Source organism: Barbus barbus (genome assembly GCF_936440315.1).
Source record: "Barbus barbus genome assembly, chromosome: 33".
NCBI classification, from domain to species: Eukaryota; Metazoa; Chordata; class Actinopteri; order Cypriniformes; family Cyprinidae; genus Barbus; species Barbus barbus.
This window is the reverse complement of record NC_136761.1, coordinates 184,104-200,872: the sequence shown is the minus strand read 5'-3', so window position 1 is coordinate 200,872 and position 16,769 is coordinate 184,104. Positions and strand designations below refer to the sequence as shown.

At 39.9% G+C, this 16,769-nt stretch overlaps 1 protein-coding gene across 2 annotated transcripts; it reads left to right on the top strand.

Annotated features, from left to right (window-relative positions):
• Positions 1-1,867: 1,867 nt before the first annotated feature.
• LOC306853235 (uncharacterized protein) lies at positions 1,868-7,689 on the top strand. 2 transcript variants are annotated; one of them, XM_079390493.1, is made up of 8 exons: positions 1,868-2,252; positions 2,593-2,910; positions 4,960-5,009; positions 5,105-5,182; positions 5,282-5,311; positions 5,381-5,554; positions 6,937-6,978; positions 7,076-7,689. In XM_079390493.1, exons 1-7 carry the CDS (start codon positions 2,249-2,251, stop codon positions 6,967-6,969), a joined length of 687 nt encoding a protein of 228 aa, XP_079246619.1. In that variant the 5' UTR covers positions 1,868-2,248; the 3' UTR covers positions 6,970-6,978; positions 7,076-7,689. The 2 variants fall into 2 exon arrangements, with proteins under 2 accessions (XP_079246619.1, XP_079246618.1); XM_079390492.1 differs by having other exon boundaries at positions 2,593-2,663; positions 2,734-2,910; positions 6,937-7,098.
• Positions 7,690-16,769: the final 9,080 nt, after the last annotated feature.

Below are 16,769 nucleotides of genomic sequence, written 5' to 3'. Positions count from 1 at the left end.
AGGCTTATTTGAAAACTACATGGTATGTGTGTTGGAGCAGGGTTGGAACTAAACTCGGCAGGGCTGCGGCCCTCCAGGAACTGAGTTTGACACCCATTGGATAGGCCTATAAATCTCAAACTAGTAGTTTTTAATTAAAGGAATCAGTTATTTAGAATAAGACATTTGGGTTGTTTCCAGGTAAATTAAATCAGTATCAACAAAATTAATCTTTGTAATGCAAAAGAAACACAGAAGCTTTATCTGAAGTGGTATTTAGACATATTTACACTGTTTAATGCAGGACATGAATGCATTTAACCTGCAGTTACAAATAATGTTTTGATATACAAGACATAAAATGTTGAAATTAAATGTGAAACTAAAACCGTGAATAAGTGTGAATAAGTGAGATGTTGCGATTGAACCGAATCATTTTAACAGTTGATTCATTCAGGAACGAAACACCTTCATGTTGCTCAGAGACGCAAAACAGTGGCTGTGTTTGGAATTATTTTTGTTGACGAAATAGAGCAAAAACAGGCAATATGGTGTCTAAAACGCAAGTCTCTTATTTAACTTATTGTTTTTTGAACTGTTGTAAAAAAAATATATATATATATATATATATAATATATATATATATATATATAAAATTTTCTTTTTTACACATCATGCTGATTTTGAGAAAAAAAGCATTCTTTGTGTGATATTGATTTACTATATAAAATGACAAATATATAAATTTTCTGTCTCTAAATCTTCAATTTTGTGATCATTCTAAATGCATTTTAACAGACTGAATCCCGCAGTGAAAGAACGCACTCAAGCACACGCACACTAGTCTAATCTAGGCTTCACTGCACTCTGTAGGAGTGTTTTTGGCAAAATACTGTTCTGTCAAAATTGCACATCGTTAAAACAACAATTACGATATCGCAGACTATATGCACACCCTGCACCACTGTCTTTTTGGCTAATTTGTGCAGAACCTCTTGCTAAACTGTCAAAGCTTCATTTTAACAAGTATTTACCTCTACATGCTTGCGAAGGGTTGATGTCGAGATTTTATAAGCTGCTAGTTTGGTCTCCCTAGGCAAACACTTACACTGCATAATAGAGCATAAATAGGGGTTCACTTCATTTCCTTCGAGTTCAACTTCAGCCGAATATGACGGAGTTTTGTTTTCAGCTGGGTCTGCACCATAACGCCTGTCTTGTCCGTCTGCGTCTTTCTTGTGATTTTAGCACCAGTTTGTTCTCCTGCCCATTATTTACTGCAGTAGTTTCCAGGGAGCGATTTTTATAATTTTTTTTTTACTCAGTAATTAATGTGTTTTAAAATGTAGCGAAGTACAATACTTCAAACAAAAATATACTTAAGTAAAATTACAGATTTTAAAATTTACTTTAAGAAGTGGAAGTACACAAAAAAGCTACTCAATTACAGTAACGTGAGTAAATGTAATTTGTTACTTTCCACCTCTGACTTTGTGTCAGTACGTCATAAATAGAACGAGGCATCAGTTTACTGTCTGGGATTTGTTGTGTTGCGCCGCATACAGTGAAGACAGCATCACTGATTATAATTGTCACGGTGCACACAGCAGGGAGAAACAAGGAACACGGAGACGAGGACGTAAACTCAAACACAAGACTTTAATGTCGACATCATGGCAGGACAAGGCAAGGCAGACATCAAACACCGGGAAGTAACGAGTAGACCAGACGACATCACACTGAACAGACAGGACTATAAATACTCAGGTAAATTAACGAACAGGGCTGGACAAGGATAAACTACTAATGACATGAAACGAGGACAGGAAACAAACCAAATTTGGGCATGAAAACACAGGGAGCACGTGGAAACACAAGACACACACAACAGAGGGGTATTGCACAAAAGTAGAATTAAGAAAGCCAGGATAACAGAACAGTCGCGGCTTGACCTAGTTTAATCAGTGCATCCTGGCTTAATCCGTTGCACGTTTGCTGAGCCAGGATGAGATCGTGCGGATATGTCAAGCCAGGAGTATATAGTTTGGATAAATGCACGTTCACGGCATTCTTAAAAAGATCACGAAGTCGATCACAGAATCACCGATGCAAAAATGGACAAAACCCGTGCGGCATATTTCGCCTAATGAGCAACAGCTTCTTATGGAAACGTATGAAGAAGTGAAACATATAATATGTAAAAAAGGCAATACAGCTGCTGTAATAAAGCAAAGAGAGAATGCCTGGCAAACAATAGCGGACCGATTGAATGCGTAAGTAGTCCAAATAACCAGTGCTCCACTGAAACCCTCATAATTACAATTCAAGGAGTTACTTGTCATTTTCAAAAATAATTGTATACTTTGCCTTAAATGTGACCAGTGGACATGCATTTAACATGAAGAATAATTGCAAACACCTACCCACTATGTGCATCTATTTGATCTATTTAGTTTCTTTTATGTCTATAATCTGTTTAATCTTTTTACTCTTATCCATTTGTATGTAGGTTTTGTTTCTAATTGATTTGATGTAATCTATAATCAGATAATTTGCTCTATTTGTATCCATCTAATCTATTTTATCATTTGTATCTATCTATTCCTCTTAAAGAACAAACATGTCTGGCCAAAAAAGGACTTGGCAGCAAGTCAAGATTAAATACAAGAATATTTTGCAGGCTGGTAAGTGACTTGTTTGCGGAGAACATAGGTGACATGTTTGCTGACATTTTATTGTCTGTGCTGATTTTAGCAATAAAAAAAAAAAGTCATATATCTGGTACGGGGGGTGGCCCTCCAACCCAAGACTTCACCACAGCAGAGGAGCTGGCCCTGGACTTAAATAAAGGGAAGCCAGTGATTGAAGGGATCCAGGGAGGGACAGCCACTGACTCTGGCCCAGCGAGGGATACTGGCCTCTTCATACAAGGTACATTATTGCCATACTACTGCACAAGGGGGAAGTCGTGGCCTAATGGTTAGAGAGTCGGACTCGTAATCGAAAGGTTGCGAGTTCGAGCCCCCGGCCGGCAGGAATTGTAGGGAGGGAATGTCCAGCGCTCTCTCCACCCTCAATACCACGACTGAGGTGCCCTTGAGCAAGGCACCGAACCCCCAATTGCTCCCCGGGCGCCGCAGCATGGCTGCCCACTGCTCCGGGTTTGTGTTCACGGTGTGTGTGTGTGTGTGTGTGTGTGCATTTGTTCACTACTCACTGCTGTGTGTGTGCACTTGGATGGGTTAAACGCAGAGCACCAATTTCGAGTATGGGTCACCATACTTGACAATACGTCACGACTTTACTTTACTTTACTTTACTTTTACTTTACATGGAAAATATTGAAATCCATATATACAGGTCCTTCTCAAAAAATTAGCATATTGTGATAAAGTTCATTATTTTCTGTAATGTACTGATAAACATTAGACTTTCATATATTTTAGATTCATTACAACATAACTGAAGTAGTTCAAGCCTTTTATTGTTTTAATATTGATGATTTTGGCATACAGCTCATGAAAACCCAAAATTCCTATCTCAAAAAATTAGCATATCATGAAAAGGTTCTCTAAACGAGCTATTAACCTAATCATCTTAATCAACTAATTAACTCTAAACACCTGCAAAAGATTCCTGAGGCTTTTAAAAACTCCCAGCCTGGTTCATTACTCAAAACCGCAATCATGGGTAAGACTGCCGACCTGACTGCTGTCCAGAAGGCCATCATTGACACCCTCAAGCAAGAGGGTAAGACACAGAAAGACATTTCTGAACGAATAGGCTGTTCCCAGAGTGCTGTATCAAGGCACCTCAGTGGGAAGTCTGTGGGAAGGAAAAAGTGTGGCAGAAAACGCAGCACAACGAGAAGAGGTGACCGGACCCTGAGGAAGATTGTGGAGAAGGACCGATTCCAGACCTTGGGGGACCTGCGGAAGCAGTGGACTGAGTCTGGAGTAGAAACATCCAGAGCCACCGTGTACAGGCGTGTGCAGGAAATGGGCTACAGGTGCCGCATTCCCCAGGTCAAGCCACTTTTGAACCAGAAACAGCGGCAGAAGCGCCTGACCTGGGCTACAGAGAAGCAGCACTGGACTGTTGCTCAGTGGTCCAAAGTACTTTTTTCGGATGAAAGCACATTTTGCATGTCATTCGGAAATCAAGGTGCCAGAGTCTGGAGGAAGACTGGGGAGAGGGAAATGCCAAAATGCCTGAAGTCCAGTGTCAAGTACCCACAGTCAGTGATGCTGGTGTTGGTCCACTGTGTTTTATCAAGGGCAGGGTCAATGCAGCTAGCTATCAGGAGATTTTGGAGCACTTCATGCTTCCATCTGCTGAAAAGCTTTATGGAGATGAAGATTTCATTTTTCAGCACGACCTGGCACCTGCTCACAGTGCCAAAACCACTGGTAAATGGTTTACTGACCATGGTATTACTGTGCTCAATTGGCCTGCCAACTCTCCTGACCTGAACCCCATAGAGAATCTGTGGGATATTGTGAAGAGAAAGTTGAGAGACGCAAGACCCAACACTCTGGATGAGCTTAAGGCCGCTATCGAAGCATCCTGGGCCTCCATAACACCTCAGCAGTGCCACAGGCTGATTGCCTCCATGCCACGCCGCATTGAAGCAGTCATTTCTGCAAAAGGATTCCCGACCAAGTATTGAGTGCATAACTGAACATAATTATTTGAAGGTTGACTTTTTTTGTATTAAAAACACTTTTCTTTTATTGGTCGGATGAAATATGCTAATTCTTTGAGATAGGAATTTTGGGTTTTCATGAGCTGTATGCCAAAATCATCAATATTAAAACAATAAAAGGCTTGAACTACTTCAGTTGTGTTGTAATGAATCTAAAATATATGAAAGTCTAATGTTTATCAGTACATTACAGAAAATAATGAACTTTATCACAATTTTTTGAAAAGGACCTGTATTTTGTTATGTGGACTGTGTGACTTTGCCTTACCTTGCAGTGGCTGGCAACACCCTTACACTTTTGGAGCCACCAGACTATGATTCGCCGGTGAGTACTTTGTTTTTTTTTTTTTTTTTTTTTTTTTAAATCATAGGCTTTGCATGTCCTGTCAAAAATATCAATACAAGTATTGCATATGGCAGAGGGAAGCCACATCTACAGCAGTGGAGTGCACTTCTGCCGATGATGAGACCGTGTCGCTGGACTCCAGAAGGCTCGAGGTATCAAGTCAATTTTGTGGAAATAGACACATATTTTTAAGTTCATTATAGATAAGAAGTCAGGGAAGTGGTACTAATAGAAAATATCATTTGTTACAGGATCCTGACATTGGGCAGCCTGGTAACATAGTGAGTATTGCCTAAAGTAAATTTACATTATGCAAAAATTCTGCTATGCTAACTAAAAGGTGTTCACAGAATTCACAAACTGTCAGATATCTCTACACAACACATCTTAAGAGACAGATCGAGCTGACAGAAGTCAAGATTGATGTGAACAAAAGAAAGCTGCGGGACATGGACCTTGAGATGCAAATTAAACGCAAGACACTGAGGAAACTAGAACTGGAAATCCAGAAACTAGAAAGAGAAGTAAGCGACTTCAGTTCATACTGAAACCATGACTGTAACACAATGTATTAATCATCATAATTGTTTCTCTCCAAAGCTCCAAGCTGACAAGTGATAACAGCAAAATAATAAAAGAAAAATATTCCAAAACCATTGTGGTCTTGTAACTTTTTTTTTATGAATGTCAAGTACACTTTATAGTTATTGATCCAGTGAAGTGGAACTAGAATTTGGGAAGATAACCACAGTGTGTGCTACCGATGCCAAATAAAATGAATGTACACATGAAAAAGTTATATAGCCTACATTTACATTTACATTTAGTCATTTGGCAGACGCTTTTATCCAAAGCGACTTACAATTGGGGAATACAAAAAGCGATTCATCTTGAAGAGGCAATCAGACAGAGGAAGTGCTCGTAACACCAAGTCTCAGTCATTGTTCAAATAAGTACAAACTAGTAGGTGGAGAGAAAGATAGAGGGAAAGAGTTTTTTTTTTTCCTTTATTACATTATCGTTTATTAAGGGATGGGCTAAATCAAAACTAAATTAACTGAAATAATTTGCAATGTATTGTTCTCTAACAAGTCTACCATTTCTGTTATCTGGAAATATGGCAGCATTGTCCCAATCAACATCCAAAGCAACTCTGGGAGCCCTTTCTTTTTTAGGCTGGCAATATTGTGCAGCACTGTGCAGGCAACAGTCACGTCACATGCTCTGTCTGGGGAGACCCTCAGGTGGTGCAGGCACTGAAATCGTGATTTCAGGAGGCCGAAGGTCATTTCAATTCGAGCTCTGGTTTTGGCATGGGCATGGTTGTAAGCTTGCTGTGCTGGGGTTTGGGGGTCTGTAAGGGGAGTCATCAGAAATGTCTCGCAGGCATAGCCTTTATCCCCCAGCAGCACACCAGAGAATTCACCTGCGAATACAAAACATAATTCTTACATGTACTGTACTCTTGATGTTCAAGGTGCTTAAAAAATTGGGGTGGCTTACCTAGAGAGAGTCTCTGGTGAATTCTACTGGCCCGAAAGATTCTGGAGTCATGGACTGAGCCAGGCCACTTTGCCTCTAAATTTGTGATAAGGCAGTCAGCATCACAGATCATCTGTAAAAATATATAGCCTATTAAGGCCATTGAATGCACAGAATAATTATGTAGCTGACTGTAACCATAACTCATGAACTCACCTGAACATTGACACTGTGGAAGGATTTCCTGTTAACATAATCTCCCTCATGTGCCCCTGAGGGGCGTTGGATACGAATATGGGTGCAATCCACTGTACCGATTACATTAGGAAAAGCTGTAACACAAAATAATGTGTCATACTGTGACTGTGGTAATGTAACATTTTGTAGTAATCTGTTATTATTCGTGTTACCTGCAATCTTGTAGAACTCCTCCTTGATGTGGATGAATCTTCTGTGACCAGGGAAGGTGATAAATATGTGCACAAGAGATTTCAATGCCAGACTTACATTTCTTATTGTGCGGCAAATAGTGGCTTTATTGAGGTTTTCTGCATCACAGACAGAATACAGAAACATGCCACTTGCAAAGAATCGCAGTGCTACGCAGACCATCTGTGGGACAGTGAGAGCATGGCTCCGTGCTGTCCTGTGCTGTATGTTTGGACCCAGCAGCCTACACAAATATCAGATGCCATCACCTGAGAATCTGTACCTCTCAGTCAGATATTCGTCTGAAAAGGCCAATGGGTCTGCCCTATCTCGGAAGACTCTTTCATGCCTGAATGCTCGTCTGAGTATTAAAACTTCCTCATCAACTACATCATCCAACAAAGGGCAAGCCATTATGAATAGGAAACACACAAATCTTTAGTCTATATATACTACATATTGACCTCGTTACGGACTTAATTGAAACCACATTTGCAACTTCATGAGCCATTTCTTATCTCATCAACTGCAATAAAATATAATATATTGATATTTTTTCTCATTCAACAGTACATTTCTACTCTATACTTGCATATATAGCTATACATAATCTATATTCTATTTCTCATATTGTATAGTATAGTTCTTTTGCACTGTGTTGGCATTCATTGTGGACAGCAAAGTAATAATTGCTCAGGAAAATCTGTTTTCCTCACAGGGTGTATGACAATAAATGCTTTAAATCTCGAATAATATATATATTCATCAAACCTCTGACAGTGAAATGAACAGCAGTTTTCAATAATAACTAACAGTACGCATACTTAGATGAATGACAGTATATCTAGTATTTTAATGCAGGACCATGAAGTGACTAAAACACATTGATATCTAGTAGGATTTAGGGAGGAACTATAGCCGATAAATCACTAGGATTAATCTTAGCCTGGATGTTAGCCTGCTCCGGAGCAGGCTAGCTGCAAAGTGTAAATCTCCATAGTAACTTAATGTAGATTAATTTAGCCTCCCTTCATGCAACCGAGTCAGGGCTAAATTCAGACAGGATAACTTGAAAATCCCAGCTTAATCCTTATCTTGCTTTTGTGCAATACCCCCCAGAGGTCTGACAATAATAGGTTCTATTGTATTTTGTTGTGCTGTCCGGTGTACACATGGTGTTAGAACTTATTAAATATTGTTACATATGATGTATTTATGACGAGACTGAGACTGAAAATCATTGATAAACAACAAGGTAATTGTAACTTATTTCAAGAATGATAATAAGAATAACAAGAATAAATAAAAATGCATCTGTGACTTAATATTGCTTCTTATTTTTCAGTGGGTTGAAAGCTCTCATTAAACACATGGCTTTCTTCTCATTTTTGTGCATTTTCAGATGTTGTGCCTATTTATGAATCAAATACATACTTTTCTGAACTTTTTAATATCATAATATTGGTTTTCTTCTTTCTCTTTTAAGAGTTTAGCTCCAACCCCAATTAAGCAGACCTGAGCAGCTGATCAAGGATCACCAGAAACTCTGCAGAACGTTGGTCCTCCATGCCCAGGACTGGACACCAGTGTTGTAAGTCATCAATCTAGAAGTCATCCTGCCTCTCTGAATTGTCATGTTCAGAACATATTGCAGGAGATCTCGACATTGTCTCTCAAGGTCCACTTACATGCAGAGTTTTGCTCCAACCTAGTGCAGTGCACGTGAACAAACTAAATCCCAAAGTATACTTCCATTTTGTACGCATACACTAGCATATGTGTACAGTCGAACGCGTAGCCTTTCAACATATACTCCAGCTGTGTGCGAACGCAGGCGGTCGACACATGCGCTCTAGAAAGCTTCATCCATGTCTTGTGTCTGCTCTATTTTTCCCTAAGTTATGACCGATAACAAATATTTTTGAACTCTTTTAAACCAAAGCTGAGCTGTCTCAACCCTCTCGCTCACAAGCGCTTGTCAATGCGGCTGTCTGTTGTTGTTGCAGTCTCCGCCATTTTGTTGTTCTGTCTCTTTAGGTTTGTTTTCTACTGTGAAACAACAGGCCGAGACAGTGTTGCCACCTTGTAGAAAAAACTGATTACTGAAAGATAACTTCAATGCGCATTTGCGACCGGCGCGTACAAACTAAGCACAGTTACAAAAATCGGGTGGTGTGTGTACAGTTCTGATGACGAAATTCGCGTCACGTGCTTCCCTTGCGTACGCGTAAAAACTGAAGTATACTTTGGGCTTAATCAATGTCTTCAGTTTTACTAACTATAAAGTCAAACAGGTGAGTGTGATCAGTAGTCAGTGGTTAAGGGCTTTCTCAATCACACATTTTTTACAGAGCACTGAAATGTTTGCTCCCTAAAAAAGCTGTGAAAACCAGGAAGCATCGATGCTCACTATGTTCCCTTATAGGAAGTTCTGAAGCTCAAAACTGAAGATAATTTGCTACAAAATGACACGTGATAGCTTTTAAAACACAAACTTATATTTCAGCAAAAACATGCATCACTAGACAGGTAATGTCTAATCTATCAAACATTTCCAATTTATTTATAACTGAAATCTTGCACGTACATGTAACAAAGTGTTTATCATAATGTGCTGTAAATAACATAAAAAAAGATATCAGTTTTACTGTTGTGCATAAATGTCAGTAGTGATGTTGTACAATGAGGACGGAAATAGTCACCAGTGTATAGTGAGCCCCTGTGCTTACCGATGCCTGAATCCGTGTACACAATATATTAATTTACAGCCTAGCGAACTATAAAGCTGATTGAGACGCACTCTTTGTATGGCAGTGGATCTTGAGGGCCAGAGTTGAGAACCCCTGACTGACTAGTTGATAATGAACAATGAGTACACTTTAATTTGTAGAGAAATATGCAATATTTGACTAATATTCAGTGATGCTGTTATCTTTTCTTCCCTTTTGTTTGTGTGTTAATCACAACACACAATGACAGTAAAGCACTGCGCTTGAGTTGGAAGCACAAAATGTACTTTTATTAACAGTGATGTGCAAAATGTAAGTTTTATATAGAAAATTAACATTCTACGCTTATTAAATGTACCATTATTCTTCTGTAGTATTATGTGTTACAGAAGTATACCCAGGACAAAGAGAGGACGGTTAAATGGTTTTATTGAGCAACACAGCAGAAAAAGCTGGGGATCAGGTGAGTATGCAGAGCAATACAACTTCGGATATCTTAATGAGGTAGGTGTCTTACAGGACCAGGGGATCGTGGATGGATGGGATGGAGAGAGAGAGACCACACCAGTATGGAGATCGGAGACGAGGAGAACATGCTGGAGAGAACACAGGAGGTAAGTACAGGAAACAACACTGGAAGGATATTACTTGAGACGCTGTCTTTCGTAGGGAAGGAGTCCACTGCGTGTAAACGAGACCGGATGTTGAAGTGAGGTGATGAAACTTCTTATAAGGCCAACTTGACGAGTGTGCTGATGTGAGACAGGTGCGTGTGATTATAATTCAGGAGAGGGAGTGCGCTGGGATTGGCTGGTGTGGTTCTCTAGCTGTTCTGGGTCAATATGGAACTGACCAACAGCTTCAGGGATTATAAAAGGAGCTCTCTTGCTTTATCTGTGATTCAGTCAAAGAGAAGATTGTGTTTTTCAAGGCACTTTGTGACTTTTCTTTCTTCATACCCAAAAAAAAGAGCAAAACTTTTACAAAATTGTATTTCTTTATGATTTAAAATTTTATAACATTGATTGTATAATTTCTAAATATAAAGTAAAAAGTAGAAATGAATAACTAATAAGCCTATAAGTGTTCCTCTACTTTTTTATTTTACAAAAGTGTTTGTTCACCACAAAGTATATTTTGGTCATCCCTTTATAAATAACAATCAAATGATATCCTTTTTAGAGTTTAAAGTGTTGTAAATAGTTGTGTGAAATACTTAATAGTGCTCGAATGTCTCTCTCAAAAGGTTGTACAAACCCTTTAATGTGTAATGTAATGAAATTAACCTATTTCTGCCACAACACCAAGGTTATAGTTAGCGTTACTACAGGTTATATGTCAGTGCTGTTTGACCTGTTTTTAAAAGATTTCTGTGCAGAATTGAATGCTTTTCACTAGAGCTTACGGCAACATTATTCATTCTGCAGCGAATTCAAGTGCTTCTCACTGGATCTGTACAGCACTGTACAATAACACAAAATCAACACTGCTTCCTGAGTAAACCTGTTCAGAGCTCGGAGAAGTTTGTTTGCGCTGTGCTGATCTGAGCTGATAAACGGTCCGTGCTGCACAGCTCAAACGAGTAGCATGGTTTCACTAGCTTTTGTTCCGCTTGCTGTTTGATGTTTCTCGTATGCAACACTAATAGCAGTGCTTATGAGCTGGGGCAATGCAGTGGTCATGCCAGTGCAAATAGTTCTCATGCTGTAACTCATGCTGTATGCCTTTTGTGCCCAGAGGTGGAAATGCCCTAACAGTAGGGAAAACTCAAGTGTATACTTCTCATTTTGGACAACCATTGTTTTTATGTTTTTTTATTATTATTATATATATTTTTTTACATTTACATTTTGGTTATTGTTTTCTTTCTCACTTCAGATGCTGGAGAAAAAACAGCCAGGCTTCTGTCGTGGCTCAATAAGCCAGGATTGGGATGGTGGAAGCAGCAGAAGAAGCAGAAGATCAGAGATCAGGCAGAGATACTGGTGCCTCTGAAGGAACAGATTTACCTAATGTGTTAGTTAAACCAAAAATGTTCATCACTCACCTTCATGTCGTTCCAAACCTTGAAGACATTTGTTCATCTTTGAAACATAAATGTAGATCTTTTTAGAGAGATTTCTGCCCCTCCATTTCACAGTTTATGCAACTACCACTTTCAAGCCTCAGAAAGGTAGTAAAGGCATCAGTAAATTAATCCATGTGACTCCAGTTGTTTAACCTCAATTTTATGAAGGGATGTGAATGTTTTGTGTGCACAAAAAAAACATTGCATTTTTCTTTATAAAATAACACATTCACGAGAGCACCATGGTGCATCAGTGTGGGGTTGGAGTGACAGCTGGCCATCTCATAGTGATTTTGTGAAAATGGTTGGATACATAATAAAGATTTTGTAAATAAAGACATACTTTTTTTTGTTTTTGCGTACATGAGGCATCTGTTAAAAATATCTTCATTTGTGTTCTGCACAAAAGGGTCTTATGGGTTTGGAGTGACAATAAACAGTAATTAACAACAGAATTAAATTTTTTGGGTGAAATATGTTCTAATGTGGTTATAATTAGTCATTGTTTGGGGAAGTCGTGGCCTAATGGTTAGAGAGTCGGACTCGTAATCCAAAGGTTGTGGGTTCGAGTCTCGGGCCGGCAGGGATTGTAGGTGGGGGGAGTGAATGTCCAGCGCTCTCTCCACCCTCAATACCACGACTGAGGTGCCCTTGAGCAAGACACCGAACCCCCAACTGCTCCCCGGGCGCCGCAGCATAAATGCTGCCCACTGCTCCGGGTGTGTGTTCACGGTGTGTGTGTGTTCACTGCTGTGTGTGTGTGTGTGTGTGTGTTCACTGCTGTGTGTGTGTGTGTGTGTGTGTGTGTGTTCACTGCTGTGTGTGTGTGTGTGTGTGTGTGTGTTCACTGCTGTGTGTGTGTGTTCACAGTGTGTGTGTGTTCACTGCTGTGTGTGTGTGTGTGTTCACAGTGTGTGTGTGTTCACTGCTGTGTGTGTGTTCACTGCTGTGTGTGTGTGTTCACTGCTGTGTGTGTGTGTGTGTGTGTTCACTGCTGTGTGTGTGTGTGTGTGTTCACTGCTGTGTGTGTGTGTGTGTGTGTGTGTGTTCACTGCTGTGTGTGTGTGTCTGTGTGTGTTCACTGCTGTGTGTGTGTGTTCACTGCTGTGTGTGTGTGTGTGTGTTCACTGCTGTGTGTGTGTGTGTGTGTGTTCACTGCTGTGTGTGTGTGTGTGTTCACAGTGTTTGTGTGTTCACTGCTGTGTGTGTGTTCACTGCTGTGTGTGTGTGTTCACTGCTGTGTGTGTGTGTGTGTGTGTTCACTGCTGTGTGTGTGTGTGTGTGTTCACTGCTGTGTGTGTGTGTGTGTGTGTGTTCACTGCTGTGTGTGTGTGTGTGTTCACGGTGTGAACTTTGGATTGGATAAATGCAGAGCACGAATTCCGAGTATGGGTCGCCATATGTCACGTCACTTTCACTTTTTTATAAACATTTTCAATATTTTAGAGATTTATTGTTTTGAAAAATTATGTTTATATAGAAGAGATGGATTCAAAGATGGATTAATTTGCTTTAAAAGTCTTTAAATTGTTAAAAACAAAACACACACAAAAAAAATACTGCTCTTTTGAAAGTTCTATCCAAAGAATACTGAAAAATATCACAGTTTCCACAAAAATATTGAGCAGCACAACTGTTTTCAACATTGATAATAATGAGAAATGTTTCTTGAGCAGTAAATCAGTATATTATAATGATTTCTGAAGATCATGTGACACTGAAGACTGCAGTAATTATGCTGAAAAGTTAGTTCACATGAATACATTACAATTTACAATGCATTCATATAGTAAACACTTATTTTTGTAGTTATATTTCACAAAATGACCGTTTTTAAGGTATAATTGATCAAATGCAGGCTTAAGATGTGATCAGGAATGCAGTGGTGTAGTGGAGGGTATACGCAGGTCTACGGCGTATACCCACTTCTTTATCAGTCGGCATTCCGTATACCCACTTCTAAATCCCGTCTGATGCGCATCATTCAGTAGTGTCTTGCATTAGCGAAAAAAAATTAAAGATCAGCACATGAGTAGCTAACCCAATCAAATTGTGAATAAATGCAAATATTCCCTAAGAACAACCCCGAGGAGCCGGCTTCCCTTGAAATATGATAGCAACCGCCCCACCCCACGATAATCTACCAATCTCCAACGCCATTGGATCAGAGCACTGTCAATCATTACCTGATTCGCTGCCTGTCATTTTAGCAATGTTCAACGCCATTTCAATTAATAAGAAAGATGAAGAGAAGTATTCAAACAAAAATTTGTTTTCAGAATTACAAACGACCTTGCAATGCTACATCGGTGCTGTTAGCCAGCAGCTCAGCTAACGATAGCGATGCTACAACTGTGCCGTTAGACAGTACCGCGGCTAACGTGAGTCAAGCGACCGCACCCGAGCCGGCGCCCACGCCCCCTTCGTCCACCCTGAGAGAGGGTGCCGACGACAGAGATGCTGCCTCTTCAGCTGAAGACGTTAACCAAGGTGAGCACTTTTTAATAACATGATGACCTTGTAAATTGTTAACATATGTTAGGGCTCAGCCTCGAAATTACCATATGGCCGTCATTGTATATCATGGGAGAAAAAGTCAGTCATGCTTAGAAAAACAGTAATCACGATTGGCCCACGATTCTGCACAAACAACAAAGCATGTGATTTACTATAACAAACTTCTGACAAAATGTTAATTGCTGCAGCCTATTTCATTTTTTACATTTTAATTATTTGAAAATTAATTTTAATTAATAATTCAATGACTCATTCATAAAGACCAGTTGTTTTATTACTGGATGATTAAGTGTTTTTGAACAAATCTCTTGAATGAATGATTCAATGACAAATAAATTTAGATTTCCCATTGTTTGTTGATTTTTGTCCGCATTGAATTACACCCCTGCTGAATGTAGGCTAAAAGCATGCTATTGTCAGTTTGTGACAGTTAAACCATCCAGTGACCACTGATGCATGGAAGGGGAGAGAAAGATGAAGTTAAACACTTTATTATTATTATTATTATTTATTTTTTTTTTGTTTTTTTTTATTTCTTCTTTCAATATAATATCTCAGTTACTTGAATGCGTCCATTATTTTGACATGTAGGTTTTGCTACATGTAGGTTCCAATTAATTTGTTAGTGAGGCTGTTTGAAATTCTTGAGTCAATTAACTAAATTCAGTAATGTTCAGGTTATGGTAATTGTTTCTGTTGTTACATTTATAGCCCATAATTCAATCCTTATGTTTTTTTTGTAGACACCAATAATGACTGGCCAGACCTGTGGACAGCCAAACAAAAAGAAGAATTTAAGTCCAAAAACCCCTGGTTAGGACACAAAAACTAAAAATTGGGTAAGCTTAGGTAGATTGTTAGTTTTGTCAGCTTCTAAAACAGTGGACGGAGAAGTATACTGTGTGTGTGTTTGTGTGCTTGTATGTGGAAGAAATGGACACTACACACATACAACTGTGAATACAGTAGTTACATTGTTGGTTTATGCTTCACAGGGTGTCTGGTCTGTAGCAGTGTGAACTCCCTTGGGATCATCAAGGAGCAAGGTGTATCTCTCTCAAGAGAATGGATGAACTTTGAAATTCAGGCGTCTGTCCAGGGAAGTAGAGAGACAAGTCTATCAGCCTTGAGAAATAAGGTGAGGAAACATGCTTTGTCTAAGGCACACACTCAAGCTGTGAAGATGGCAGAACAACAGAAGGAAGGGGTCTTTGAGAATACAGTGTTGGCTATGACTGAGTCCTACATGAAGGAAACTGAAGCTGTGTTTCGAACAGCCTACCATTTGGCCAAAAAGAACAGACCCTTTTCTGACCATGAGAGCCTCATTGAGCTGCAAGAATTGAATGGTGTAAAAATGGGCTCGATACTTCATTCACGTTACAGTGCTACACAAATAATCAAACATGTTGCCAGTGAGATGCAGAGCAAAATCGTCAGTAGCATTATAGCATCATCGAGTAAGTTAGCTGTCATAATTGACGAGGCCTCTTCTTTAAGTCACAAAGCTGTCATGACAGTTTCAATTAAAGCATCAGTTCAAGAAGAAAGCCCTGAATTCATATTCCTTGAGCTTGTTGAACTGAAAAATCAGAGAGCAGATGGCATAGTAGAGGGTTTACTCACTTGTTTAACGAATGCTGGCTTTACAGAAGAATGGCTTCTTGAAAACTGGGTAGCATTTGTGACTGATGGTGCCAGCGTCATGCAAGGAAAAAAGTCAGGAGTAGCAACCAGGTTGACCTTGAGATTCCCAAAGCTTTTTGTATGGCACTGTATGAACCATAGACTTGAACTAGCTGTGTCAGATGCAGTTGATGAGGTAAACTCTGTCAATCACTTTAAAGCATTTATGCACAAGCTACATTCTCTGTACAGTATGTCAAACAAAAATGAGCGTCAACTGAAAGATGCAGCAGCTGAAGTAGGCTCACAACTTCTTCACATTGGCAGAGTCTTGGATGTACGCTGGGTGGCCAGTAGCTTTCGGGCTGTTCATGCTGTTTGGACATCACTGGGAGCTCTTGTGCAGCACTTTAAGAATGCTTGTTCTGATGAGAGGAGGTCCAACAAAGAGAAGCAAATGTACAGAGGTTTATTGGACCGTGTTCAAAGTCCTGAATTTCTTTGTGACCTTGGGCTTATGTATGACACACTCCATGAAGTCCGGGAAGTCGTGGCCTAATGGTTAGAGAGTCGGACTCGTAATCGAAAGGTTGCGGGTTCGAGTCCCCGGTCGGCAGGGATTGTAGGTGGGGGGAGTGAATGTACAGTGCTCTCTCCACCCTCAATACCACGACTGAGGTGCCCTTGAGCAAGGCACCGAACCCCCAATTGCTCCCCGGGCGCTGCAGCATGGCTGCCCACTGCTCCGGGTGTGTGTTCACGGTGTGTGTGTGTGTGTGTGTGTGTGTGTGTGCATTTGTTCACTACTCACTGCTGTGTGTGTGCACTTGGATGGGTTAAACACAGAGCACCAATTTCGAGTATGGGTCACCATACTTGACAATACGT

Coding starts and splice junctions, on each gene's coding strand:
- LOC306853235 (XM_079390492.1), top strand. CDS start 2,032: ATGCACGTTCACGGCATTCTTAAAAAGATCACGAAGTCGATCACAGAA. Junction 5,312..5,380: donor TTGGGCAGCCTGGTAACATA/GTGAGTATTGCC, acceptor AGGTGTTCACAG/AATTCACAAACTGTCAGATA. Junction 5,555..6,936: donor TCCAGAAACTAGAAAGAGAA/GTAAGCGACTTC, acceptor GCAATCTTGTAG/AACTCCTCCTTGATGTGGAT.